This window comes from Lethenteron reissneri, chromosome 35, assembly GCF_015708825.2.
Source record: "Lethenteron reissneri isolate LAM-NWPU_2019-01 chromosome 35, ASM1570882v1, whole genome shotgun sequence".
NCBI lineage: Eukaryota > Metazoa > Chordata > Hyperoartia > Petromyzontiformes > Petromyzontidae > Lethenteron > Lethenteron reissneri.
This window is the reverse complement of record NC_083813.1, coordinates 6,309,232-6,322,739: the sequence shown is the minus strand read 5'-3', so window position 1 is coordinate 6,322,739 and position 13,508 is coordinate 6,309,232. Positions and strand designations below refer to the sequence as shown.

Here is a 13,508-nt window from a genome sequence, read left to right as displayed (position 1 = left end):
GCGGAATACACCACGCCACCATTGACCCTGGCCATTGACCGAGCAACCCAACGTTCCTACCAGCTCCCTCCGTAGGAATGTGTTAATCTAAACTAGACATTACTTAAATGCAGATGCTAAAGTTTGCTTTAGAGTATGGACAGCTGTGCGACCAGTGTGAGGCTGTGTTAAAGGTGTGTGCCAAGCCTTAACAACATTAAGTAGTGTTGCTGGTGTCTTTATAAACCAAACATATACAAGGTATAAACACACAGAGTATAATATGTATACTAAAGATGCTGTATATTGTTAAAAAACTTAAAGTATGGTAGTAAATGACGAAGTGCATTACCGAATCACCGGTAATGTGCCCCTTCTCATCAGACCTCAGACGGTAAGCAAGGTTGAGTCTTGACAGTCCTTGGATAGGCGACCACCATGCATAACAGTTGTTATAGGCTGTGAGTTACATTGTGTCCCAGCAGAGGGTATGTGTGGAAAATATTTTTGTTGTACTGTACACTACGTCCCCACATCTATGCTCCCTACCTTCGACAACCTGTGTGGTGATTCTTCGCCGGTGTGAAGTATCGTCAACTAACCTGCTCATCCGGCAGTGACCCTCCTCCAGTAGCGAACTGACAAAATGGCTGTACATGCATAGCACCGGGTGCAGCAGACAACCACAAATCTAAGTGACAACTGCTGCAACTTTGACAATCATTGTAAATAATCGTTGTCATATGAACCTATTATTATTATTTCACCTGCAAGATGATCTTGCAGAGCTGGCTCCCGGCGAGTGGCGCTTCCCACGAGCCATCTCTATCGAGCAGCCACATCAGCGTGGCTGGATCACCAGACGCTGCTCCCATGCTCGCCGATGACCGAACTCTCCGCTCGCCTTCTCCAACACGAGTACGAGATTCTCTTGACCGCTCTGCTCGTACCGATCTTGTCTTCCGACTTACGCCACCGGTATCAAGAGAAATCGGTTTGCCATTCGTTGACCCGTCCGCTTTCTGAAGGCAGAGTTTGTGAGGGTGGGCGTCCTCTGCTTCAGGTGCTACTCCATCATCCTCATCGCCATCATTTTCTGGTGATTTCAAACTCAGCTTTCTTTTGCTTTCTTCTACCAACAGCATGGCCAGGAATTGCATGGTGGCTATATGCAGAGAGCGGTTGGATGAAGACATTTTGAGGCACGTCTTCAAGCATCCTAACATATAAGGAAATCACATTTACAGAACATTCACATAAATGTTAACAAAGCATGGAAATGACGTGTTATATGGTAAATTTCCTAAATATCTGTGCTTCAGATGGCCAGTTCTAAGTTTTCAAGAGTAATACGAGCTGCTTTTCCCTGAAATAGTTGTTGAAAAAGTGGGGGTACTCGTGCTTTACCATCGCAAAATACCATGCAACTTACTCCCATGTACTCATTGCTCAATGGAGAGAATCCATGTCCAAGGAAGAAACACATCTTGGGTTTCCAGTCCCAGTGCTAGCGGTTTGGATTTAAAGTACAAATGTTTATGTTGCATTTGAAAAAGGCAAAAGTGCTTCTTTAATCAGTATAACTACAAATGTTATTCAAAATAATGTGCAACTTAAGCGTGTTGCACAACATTGAACAATTCAAAATTGTATGAAAATATTTTGCAAACAGATATGGCTGCTACATTGCTTATTTAGCATTAAAATGGCACCACACAGTCTACACATGGTGTACATTCACCCTAAAAAAATATTGTTTGGAGGCAAACGGTTACAATATATTTTCCGCATTCATGCAGGCAATATCTCTCCACTTAAGAAAGCTATTCGATTATAAGCAGAGCGTTGCGTTCCCCATTAATTGTACAAAACAACTCAACACCTCTCCGATCACAAGAGGTGCATATTCAGTAGTTTGACAAGGTACATTAAGTTCGACATAGACATTTATATCTGAACTGGCAGAACCCGCGGAGCTGTGCAGCTCTTTATCAAAGGTGTCCAGCCCAGGCTGCTGTTAGCAATGGTGCAAAACTAGTGGCTCTGAGTATGAAAGGTAATGTGTACAGTAAATGTAGATATACTTATAGGGGAATGTGTTGTTTTTCTCACCGACAAGAGCACCCCAGTGATGGCATGCAGCAGAGACAAACGGGGGCAGCATGGTGGGTCCAGCCTTCCTTAGCAGCACACACTGCAGACTAAGCGACTTCTCCCATACTCTGTGCACTGCCTGCTGTACCTCCACATCTGTAACAACACCATCGTCGTCGTCGACAATCACCTTCATGCATTGTGTCTCGCACATACAACATGTCTCGACGAGGTACACCCCAGAAAAACCGTGAGTTAGCTGGCGGTATTACGGGATATAAGCCACCAAAGAGCAACCGGGAATTTATTGGAGAATTACTTCAAGTAAGTGGAATTTGGCCACGCGATATTTTTTATTGACTCACAGTGGGATTTTGTCCAAGATAGTGGGGGTTACCTTACATGCGCTTAGCAATGAATGCCAGAGGAAATTTAGTGTTTCCAAGCTCAGCAAGATTTCAGTTAAAGATCTCATCCTAAAGAAGGGGGGAAAAAAGCTCATAAAAAAGCCTAACACAACACATGCCTCTTGGCGCATGTATTAATGGGATGCGCGCACATGTTTGTCGAACCTCAGCAGGTCTCGTGTCAGTGGAGATTGCACACATGATTTAAAGACACCAAGGGAGAGCTTTAATGGGTATGATTCTTATCACTGCAGGAAGCTTATGTCCTGGTGGAAAGTGATTAGAAAATATTAATGTTCTGCTATTCAGGGAAGATAAGAATCAGGTCCTATCCAATGGCACTTTCAACCAACAACAAACAAAACATATGTTTATCGATTAGAATATACCTCCTGAACCCCCCCCCCCTCCACCATTTTATCAGTTTGAAATGTTGTGAAATTACAGGATATTTGCATACCTGTTAACACGGAGATCATGTAGAAATCTTTTTGACATAATTATTTTGATAGCCTTTGGAGTTCAAATAAAAATGTTTTATGTGTATTTATTTACTGCCTGTTTATATACTCGAGCACAATTTACTGCATATAATACATTTAGAGGCCATTTTAAAGCTTCACTAAATGACAGAAAATTTTAACATGACATTAACAAACGCTCTCAAAGCAATGCTATTCTCTACTACAAAATGCTGCACTGCTTGTATTTCACTTCATATATGACCATACCACAGTTTATGCAATTTAAAGAAACAACACAATCGTGGCTACATATACTATACTGTGTCTCAGGGGCCGCTTGTGGTCACATCACACAGTTTCTTGTTTGCATTTTAACATAGAATGCAAAGACACGTAACATCATCCCATGGAATTGTTTTTGAACGTTGGAAACAGTAACATCCGTATTAAATGATGCAAATATGGCAATGTTTTATTTTTAAAATACAGCAGTTTCAGTAAGACTGTCAGGATATTTATAAATCATGATGTAGTAATCATGAATCTGAACACAACAGAATGTAATATTCTCAATATCCACTGCATTCCAGCAGTCTCCGAAATACGAACGTCCGACGTACAAACATCCACACTTGTGAACGAATCACCATAAGATGTAGTTTTTAACTATCTGAATTGCAAACGTTCAGTCATATTCACGAACCGAACCGCAGAACTGTTTTGTTTGGCGGAGCGATACTCCGCGAGATGTAATCAGTCCCAGCATCCTATAAAATGCCCCTTCTGATAAGCAAGCCAGCATCAGCTCTCAAGGTAAATTAAACTAAAACAGATATTTTTTTCATGTTACTTTATTTGATGTTTTATTTACTCTACTTATTACATGCAAATATACAATATTTATTCTTATTTATGAGTTTAAGAATGCTTACGTTTTTTGTTGAACCAAAACACATTTTATAACACTGTACATACGAGTTCTGAGATACGAATAAATCGACTTATGAAACGGGTCTCAGGAACGTAACCCGACTGTAAGTCGAGGACTGCCCGTACAAGTAAACCATTTCATTGCCTGAATTTATCAACAGACTTTACATAGAACCAAAGACTATCTCACCATGGGGTAACCCAAGCAGCTTCTGTATGGAAAGGGGCATGCACAAAAACTAGTTTTGGGTTTTACAACAGTTTATTTGTTTATCCAGGAAAGTCCTATTAAAATCGCAAGTCTTTATCAATAGGAGCCTGCCTGGAATGTTTTTTTAAGATTTAGTTAGGGATATTTTTGCCCGTGGAAGAATTAACATGCCTCTTATATCAATCTTAAAATATTATCTCAGTAGGATCAAACAGAACCTATTTTGCATTACAGGCATTAGCCGCACCACTGAAGCAAAATGACTAATTAGTAATAGTGGTTAATGTTTCAGAAAGTGGTGTGAAAAATAGGGAATACGAACCCAAGATCTTGGACTTGGTTTGGGAAAAGACGGCAAGGAGGTTCTGCAAAAGATCTCCCAGCAGACTTCCCTCCAGCACTGTGCCGAGAGAGAGAATGGCACAAGCCTCCACCAGCTCGCACACAGCCGCCTGCAGATCCAGCAGTGACAGCACCTGCAGCAGACAAAGAGATACAATGGGTCCGCAGGCTAGGTAAACATGGCCAGTCTCAACCGTTAGCGATTTAGCAGCTCACTTTTACCGCTCACTTTTTTGAAGAGATGCCGCGACAGTAAGGTAATACCGATCGATCGCCTTCAAACTCACATCTGCTGCTGTCACTTGTCCTAATGCTGAACGGATCTTGTTCAGGGCCGGCCTAGCCCTGATCTCAGAGAGAATAAGATTGCTCCGATTTGAACAAGACAATTTAGACAAGACTCTCTTACCATCACAACTAATACTGACAGAAAACATGTCTACATCTGATTGGGACCATGTAGATAACCTGACAGCCTCTTCAGCTGCCTCAATGTCAGCTAAATGCAAAGATAACCTGATTTCCAACCTCATGTCCAAGAAGAAGCCAGATCCACACATTAAAAAGTTAGACGGTGACAAGATTGTGATCAATCAGAGTAACAGCCCAATTTCCGATAGCCTAAAATCGGTTCTAGCTAAAGGGTTGAATTTCGCAGTCACCCCTAAACACATCCCAGTTGACGATATCATTGTCCAGGTTGACGTAGCCCTTAAGGGTTTGGGACACATTCCTGCAGATGTGGCAACATCGGAAATAGCTGCAATCCTCAAAAACGCTAAGACACATATTAGCAACATCAGCAAGGATGAGCGCTTTGAGCTTTCTCAACTAAAAAAGAGAGATGAAATAGTCATCCTCTCAGCCGACAAGGGCAATGCCACTGTCATCATGGACAAAACCACATACAATAACAAAATTCAGGACCTACTAAATGATGGCAGCTATACCAAAATCAATAGAGATCCTACCAACAGCCTCTGATTAGGCATCTTTAATAGAACCAACCAAGCGGCTCTCTCTAAAACCCTCTGCTGCTAGACCACCCAGATTTTATGGCTTACCAAAAAATCCATAAAGAAGGTACACCACTCCGTCCTATCGTCTCCACTATTGACTCACCCACCTACAAACTGGCCCGATTTCTGTCTGAGACCTTATATCCATTCACTGGCAAGACCACCTCAGCGGTACTTAACTCAGCTCACTTGGTATCTCTAATTAAGGACATCTCACTATCTTCAGGTGACTTGCTAGTCAGTTTCGATGTGGTATCTTTGTCTACCAAAGTTTATGTGCCTGACACGACTGCAATCATTGAAGATTTGGTCCAACAAGGACTGAATGCTGATGTACCTTCCCTGTCTTCTTGGTTCTTTCGGTAAAGTCACGTAGAAGGGAAGTAATAAAATAATAAAAATAAAACATAATAAAATTATTCTCACGACGTTTCGGCCACAACGCAAGTAGCTACTTGAGTTGTGGCCGAAACGTCGTGAGAATAATTTTATTATGTTTTATTTTTATTATTTTATTACTTCCCTTCTACGTGACTTTACCGAAAGAACCAAGAAGATGAATCCCTGCAGTCACGAAAGCTTTAAATCGAAATTTACCTGCCCTGGTTAGACACTGCCTCACCAACACTTACTTAACCTGGAATGGAACATTCTAAAAACAAGTTTAAGGTACCCCAATGGGTTCTCCCTTATCTCCAGTTGTAGCCAATATTTTCATGGATAAATTTGAGACAGATGCCATCCAGGCATCCATCCTACGTCCTTCCTTGTGGAAGAAGTACGTAGATGACACGTTCGTCATCTGGCCGCATGGCCTACCAGTGCTGGGCCAATTCTTCAACCACATCAATTCCATACACCCAGCCATAAAATTCACCATGGAGGTGGAAAAGGATGGCAAGTTACCATTCTTGGATGTTTTAATCGAAAAGAGACCAGATGGCTCAATGGGACACTGCCTACAGGAAAGCTACCCATACGGATGCCTACCTAAAACCTAACCATCATCCCAGAAGAATTCCCTCATCAAAACTCTACACCATAGAGCTGGATGTATTTCCGACCATCACCACCTAGCCAGTGAACTGGAGCACGTACTCCAAGCCCTCAAGATGAATGGATATTCGGACTACACAATCCATAAAGCTATCACCCCAACCATTGGGAAAGAACCATATGAGGACCCAATCAAACCCATCACCTTGCCACACATAGCAGGGGTCACCAAAAACATTTCCAAAATCATGAGCAAATACAAGACCCAGGTTCGATTTAACACAGTACTTAAAATTCATGATCTGATCCCATCTGTGAAGGATGTGATCCCTGACATACAATACCCCGGTGTCGACAAACTAAGCTGTGGCTGCGGCAGTAGTTACATTAGGGAAACTAAGCGACATGTCTCGGACTTTGTTCGTTAACATAAGGCAGATCTGAAACAAGGTAGGACCAATACCTCGGCCGTGGTTGATCATTGTTTTAACGCTGTGGGTACGCACGAAATTTATTTTTCCAAGACGAAGGTACTCTGCAAACCTAATGGCTATCAGCAAAGTTTCGTTCATGAAGCCATCCAGATATATAAACACAGACACAATTTCAACCGAGAAGATGGGTACAAACTGAGCAATCATTGGAAGGACGTTATTAACCAGTTTAAGTCATAACTGGCTATGTTCCATCCTACCTGCCGACATTTGCTGTTATTTCCGACTCTCTGAGTTGCATTGCCAGGTTGGATGTCATTGCATTGACAGGCTGGATGTCTCACTCGCACTAGATGCTCATTTCCCTTGATGTGGCGATGGTTCTCGTTTTTTTTTCAACGGGCTGAATGTCTCACTAGCACATCCACCGTTGCGGTGGTTCTATTACATTGACATGCTAATCTCTCACAATACAATGGCCACCTCCACAGCCTCAGGGCGCCCTCTGATCTTACATTTACATGCAAATACCATCTCTAGCCCCGCCCACTTACCCTTGGGCTACGCACAATACGATGGCCACCTCCACAGCTTTGGTGGCGCCCTACAGGCTCATCTCTCACACTTCAAAGGCCACTGCCCCAGCCTCTGTGGTTGGACCATCTCTAGCTCCACCCACCTACCTTGATGCACCCATCTCAGGCCTATATAAGACCTTGTCTCAGCAGCTTTCTCTCTCTCTCACCTGAAGACGATTGCTTGTGTTGCGATCGAAACGTCGTGATTTTTATTTTATTTTTCTATCTACGTGGCTTTACCGAAAGACCCATAGAATATGAATAGATATGTTTAGGAGGCAATATAGCATGCAAAATCCTACAATAAGCCACCATTTGCCACATAGCGGTGACATTACCAAATCACTTGTGCTTGGCTAGGTTTACTATGAGGCCATGTGAAGTGTTAAAAGGCTCACTGGCATGAGGTCCAAGTATTACGGGTTAATGGACTGCAATGTATCACCTGCGATACCCACTGTGCCAGCTTGTTGTGTTTTAGCTACCAGCCACACAGCTAATTTTTGTGGGTATTATTACTCTGGCCTCTGATTCTGCTGGAGGGTAGCTCCCTCCATCTGTCCACTAGCTCTAAGTCTTCCCAAACGACAGCTCATCTCTCGAGCCTATCTATATGGCCAAACATAAGCAGCTTGGACATTTGGTTGCTGGGCATGCGGGAAACATAACCCAGCCAATGCATCCTATCCTACTACATGTGCTCATGAATGGAATTTCAAGGATCTGTGAGCTCCTCATATAATTATAAGTCTGGTTAAATCCAAAATAAATCATAGGTAGGCAAGCTGGAATGGTTCAAGGTATTCTTGTAAAGGTGCCAATGAGCTTACAATATATAATAACGCCGATTCCATTTGAAGTGGTCAACTATATATTCTACGAACATTAATTCATATATGTAAGTATTGGAATAGCTAGGTTTAGCCAATGGTCAAAACATTATTATAGAATACTCTTTGGATCTAAATAGACAGGCCAGCATGACTCTCTTGTGGTGATATTCAGTAATACATAAGGTACGTGTGTGCTTAGATGGAAGAGCCTGCAACATTTGTTCTTTTAAAAAATTCCCAATTTGCATCTGCTTAGAAGCATAATGAGAAACTCTGCCTGATTAATTATATTCCCCATTGTATTTACACTCCACAGGTAAAATGTATTTTATTTAGATGTTACAAATTGAAAAATTGTGTACCGCATTACATGTCGCTCATTCAAAGTTATCCACCTATGTACATAATAAATATAAGTCATGACGCATGAATGCAAAATAAATTATTTTTCTAAATGTAATGCACATTAACTGTAAACCACACACGGAAAGTTACACTGTAAGCAAAGTTATTTTAAATTGCCTGGATTAAAGAGTAAACTGTATTCTTAATCTAGCAGTCCATATTTAAAATTAGGACCACAGTAGCAATTCATAAACACCCTTCGATTTAGGCTATGCTCTATTCAACGATTAAAAACAATCCCAATCATAAAAAAAAAACATTGAGAAAAAGAAGAACCACCCCAATTCTATTTACTTTAATAATCTGAAGGTCACATCCATGTTTTTTCTTTAACTTTAGCTACAAATGAACAAACTGTAAAAAAAATCATATTCAATTTGTAAAACAAACTACAAATGAAAAACTATTGTCCCAGAAACTGTCCCGCAGTCCAATTCCACGCAAAGAGGATCTCACTACGGCTCAACTATTGCTCATGTGCAGCAATGGGTGCCCTGCTCATGCTCTGAGTTTTGGAATTGCTTTTTTATTCAGGCATAACAATGATAAAACCTCGAGCATGGACCTAGGTGAAAAAGTATAATTCAAACATACCATAATGAGATATGAAAAAGATATGAACATGAAAACCAAATACCCTAACAATTATTATCATTAAAAAGTTCACTGGCACAAGCCTAACAAGTGGTGCATGTTAATATACTCTTTCTATACCCCGCTAAGAAATATGGTGAAGAAACGTGCTTGTGAATGAAATAAATATATAGAACAAAAAACGGAAAGGTGCCCAAAGGAGCATGGATTGAAACAGAATTGTAATTACACTGTTTAACACGTAGGCTTTCGCGACCAATATTATTCCTAATCAACGTTTTTGGGTTAAGATCGCGTTATTTATAAATGTGTCGTAACCCTCCACCACCAGACACGGCCAGTCAGTAAAAAAGTGTCACGTTGACAAAAGACAATTAGTTCACTGCTTTAGCCCACCGGTGTGTTGAAGCGTGAAACCACAACAATTTACAATTTGAGTACGACGTTTCGCTGGTAATTGCATCCAGCATCATCGGGTTTCACGCTTCAACACACCGGTGGGCTAAAGCAGTGAACTAATAATATTTTGTCAACGTGACACTTTTTTGCTGATTGGCCGTGTCGGGTGGTGGAGGGTTACGACACATTTATAAATAACGCGATCTAAACCAAAAAACGTTGATTATGAATTGTAATTACACTGACCGATTGAAAGAAGAGCACGTGAAATGGAACACATATGCAGGTTCAATAAACAACTCTAACTGGTAAGCAGAGTAAGTCGGCTTGGGCAGGACTTAGAGCTCTTAGGGATAGGGATGACGGTCAAAAATTGTAACAGTGTTGCAGCCAAAGAATGTAGCGCGTCACACAGCACGTCCACTGAGAGATGGAGCAATGAAATCCGTTTATGTGCAGGTAATAGCTGGAGTGTTAACATCACAGGTTTATGAGAAACGGCGGCAACTTTGGGAGGCCTTTGTCCAGTAATGGGTTGATCATGGCTAACGATTATAATGATGACTTATACATGTTTAAACATATTGCAAGTAATATAAGATTGCTGTTACTGTGAGTATTCAAAAGACGTGGTTCACTGCCGTGGAGGGTCAATCATAGTTCTGAATGAAGAAACGATCGGGCAGAATGTAAATACAGCCATTCATCACCTTGAAGGGACAAAACACGCAGGGCATTTTCTCTCTGCACTCCATCCCACATGCACGCCCTTAGAAATGTTTGCTGTGATAGTTTATCGAGAGCTTATTGATTGAGAATCATCATTGTCCGATCTCTCATCAGTACATACTCATACTACAGCAGTGGTAAGAATGCATACACATCCATTTACTGCTGACCTTTTATATACAATGAAGTTTGTTGTCTGCAGATATGTAGTCATCTAAAATCTTTTATGGTTGTCCCAGAAATATGGCATAAAGTACTCTTGGTTACAAATGATAGGACTGTATATTTTATAAGAAAATCGATGGTACATCAGGTTTTGATGTCATTAACAAAGATCAATTCAATGGCAATTTAATGAAAAGTGAATATATACATATTTATACCCATCAGGACAACTAGTTTATATTATTTAGTAAATAGTGTACATGTACTTGCATATGACCAAGGAAAATGCTTTGAAGTACATCATACATGTGACCATTAAGTCGTCATTCAGGAGTTTTGTGGCTTATATCTTAAATCCTAAATGCATGATATTTTCCAAGTTGGCTTCCAATTATGTGAACAACCTTTTCTGTGATGATCAACCAGAATGATTAGTCAAAAGACGCCGTTTCATTGCTTATGAATGACCACCCTTCTCCCCCACTGGACCACATTATTGTAAAGTATTGCATGTTTCAGGCACACGTGCCCAATTTAGGATAAACTGTTCCAACGAGTTGCACGATAAATGCACTTCCTCAATTCCGAGTGACCAAATGGCTCATTGTAGTGTCAGCAGCCGTGTGGCATAGCGAGACCGATTCGTTTGCCAATTCGGCATTAATTCAAAAAGGTTTGTTCTGCCCCAAACGTAGCCAAAGCAATGCATCTTTAAATGGTTGTGTGATACAAACCACGCATAGTGTTTGCCAAAATAGCAAGAGTGAATAATGTAGTTATTTTGTCGACTGTGCCAGCACTTTTCGATGAGTTTGGCCCGGTAATTTTTCAATCACATCAATTCGGTGCACCCCACATGGGGAATTTTGTAGACCTTCCACAGACGACTTTGCATTGCGTAAATGAACCCAAATAACAATTCAATCCATAATACCGAAATGCATCTGTTGTGCTTGTCTGAGAGGCGAAATACATGTATTCATATTGCTATTTCTACAAACTGAACTCTGCTTCTTAAAAAAACAGTTGATGGGCCAGAATTTATTCACCATCCTCTCCAGGGCAAGTCGCCATTTACAGAAGTGCACAAAAATGCATACGCTCACAAGTTTCTCTTTGCGATAGCACTTTGCTGGAGGCTATTCACGTTTACACAGCAGTTTTCATTACCATTCCACTTTGTCAAAAGCATGTTTCAATTTTTCTTTCTCCCCCAAGGCAAGTTGTCTATTGGCAGTTTGGAGGAGAGATTGCCGCATGAGCAAAGAACACATTCCTCTTACCAGAGCCTTGGACTCCCTGGCAAGGTGCAGAGTCTGTGTGGGGTTCCTGATCTCGCAGAGAGAGGCACCCAGCACGCCTGCATCTGCACATCTGACATAAGAGAAACATCCCACAAGTTGCACTTTGCGGATTTTGGCCCTTATACTAGGTGAAATCTGAAGACTGTAAATGTGCATAACTGAGAACAGACCACCAAAAATAACAACGCAACACTATAAAACAAATCGTTTGTGGAAATAAAAACTTGATATTCTGAAATTGGATTTGAAACAAACACATTATAATGATTAAGAATAAAATAAATACATTACTCTGGTATTACCAAGCTTACATGATGGAAATTTTACATTTGATATTAAATTAGTTTAATAATAATTTAAGTGCCTCAACAACTAAAAATCTCCTCATTTCAAACATTCGAAGGGTATCCCTAGTGGCAGCCGTCCCAGCATGCACGTGGCAGGGTATGGTTGTATGTGTACAGTGAGGGAAAAAAGTATTTGATCCCCTGCTGATTTTGTACGTTTCTTCCATTTTCGAAACCTTAATGACTTGGAGAAGATCTGCAAAGAGTGGGACAAAATCCCTCCTGAGATGTGTGCAAACCTGGTGGCCAACTACAAGAAACGTCTGACTTCTGTGATTGTTAACAAGGGTTTTGCCACCAAGTACTAAGTCATGTTTTGCAGAGGGGTCAAATACTTATTTCCCTCATTAAAATGCAAATCAATTTATAACATTTTTGACATGCGTTTTTCTGGATTTTTGTTGTTGTTATTCTGTCTCTCACTGTTCAAATAAACCTAACATTAAGTCAGTGGGCAAACGTACAAAATCAGCAGGGGATCAAATACTTTTTTCCCTCACTGTATGTATGTTGAATTTATTTCACGCCGTACGTAGCCTTACAGTGCTAATCAGAGGTGCAGGGGAATGACAATAAACTAAACACAAAAATCAGTTCTAAAGAAAGTAGTTTTCAATCTAGATTTAAAAGTGCATAGCTCCAGTGGCTTCCTAATATCGTAAGGAAGAACATTCCGGGCACGGCCACAGAAGCGCATCTGAAAGCGCACGATGCGGTGACCGTCTTTGTTCACGTGTGTGTGAGACACCTGTTGAGGCTGGACAGGATCTGGTGCTGGAGGAGTGAGTGGGCTGTCATTTCGGGAGCAAGGGCAAGCACGTTGCGGACAAGTCGGCACATGCCAGAGACGAGGTGGGGGGTCACTACACTACTGTCAGCATGCACGCCACGCCGTTCCCACTGGGCGTCTTGAGTGCCTTCACTGTTCACAGACTCCTGCCCCTCACTTTCACTTTGCCCTGAGCAATTGAACAAAAAAAACACATGGACATATATACACGCAAGCACGCATGCACAAAGACGCTAACACACGCAAAACACATTTGCCTCTTGAAATATGTTTTTTTCTTTTTTTATAGATGACATTAAAGAGCTACTGTGAGAAATTGGGAAATGAGTTAATGCCATTCAGCCTATCTCTCCAACCCTTTATTAAAGCAAGATCGCTTCATCTACCCTTCAAACGGCCTACAGTGACTTACCTGCATAAATCATCCAACTGCTTTAACAACCACTCTCGACGTTTTTCACACTAAAAGCTTAACTCACATGCTCCAA

The 13,508-nt window shown here is 41.2% G+C and overlaps 1 protein-coding gene across 3 annotated transcripts in view; it reads right to left on the bottom strand.

The window, feature by feature from the left end:
- Window positions 1-13,508, bottom strand: part of RTTN (rotatin) — a 67,873-nt gene that overhangs the window by 13,066 nt on the left and 41,299 nt on the right. For all 3 annotated transcript variants that reach the window (XM_061565651.1, XM_061565650.1, XM_061565652.1), the window contains exons 36-40: window positions 12,979-13,189; window positions 11,863-11,953; window positions 4,408-4,561; window positions 2,092-2,229; window positions 747-1,198 (exon numbers count right to left, since the gene is read on the bottom strand). In XM_061565651.1, coding sequence (XP_061421635.1) covers window positions 747-1,198; window positions 2,092-2,229; window positions 4,408-4,561; window positions 11,863-11,953; window positions 12,979-13,189 — 1,046 coding nt within the window. The remainder of the gene's footprint in view (window positions 1-746; window positions 1,199-2,091; window positions 2,230-4,407; window positions 4,562-11,862; window positions 11,954-12,978; window positions 13,190-13,508) is intronic.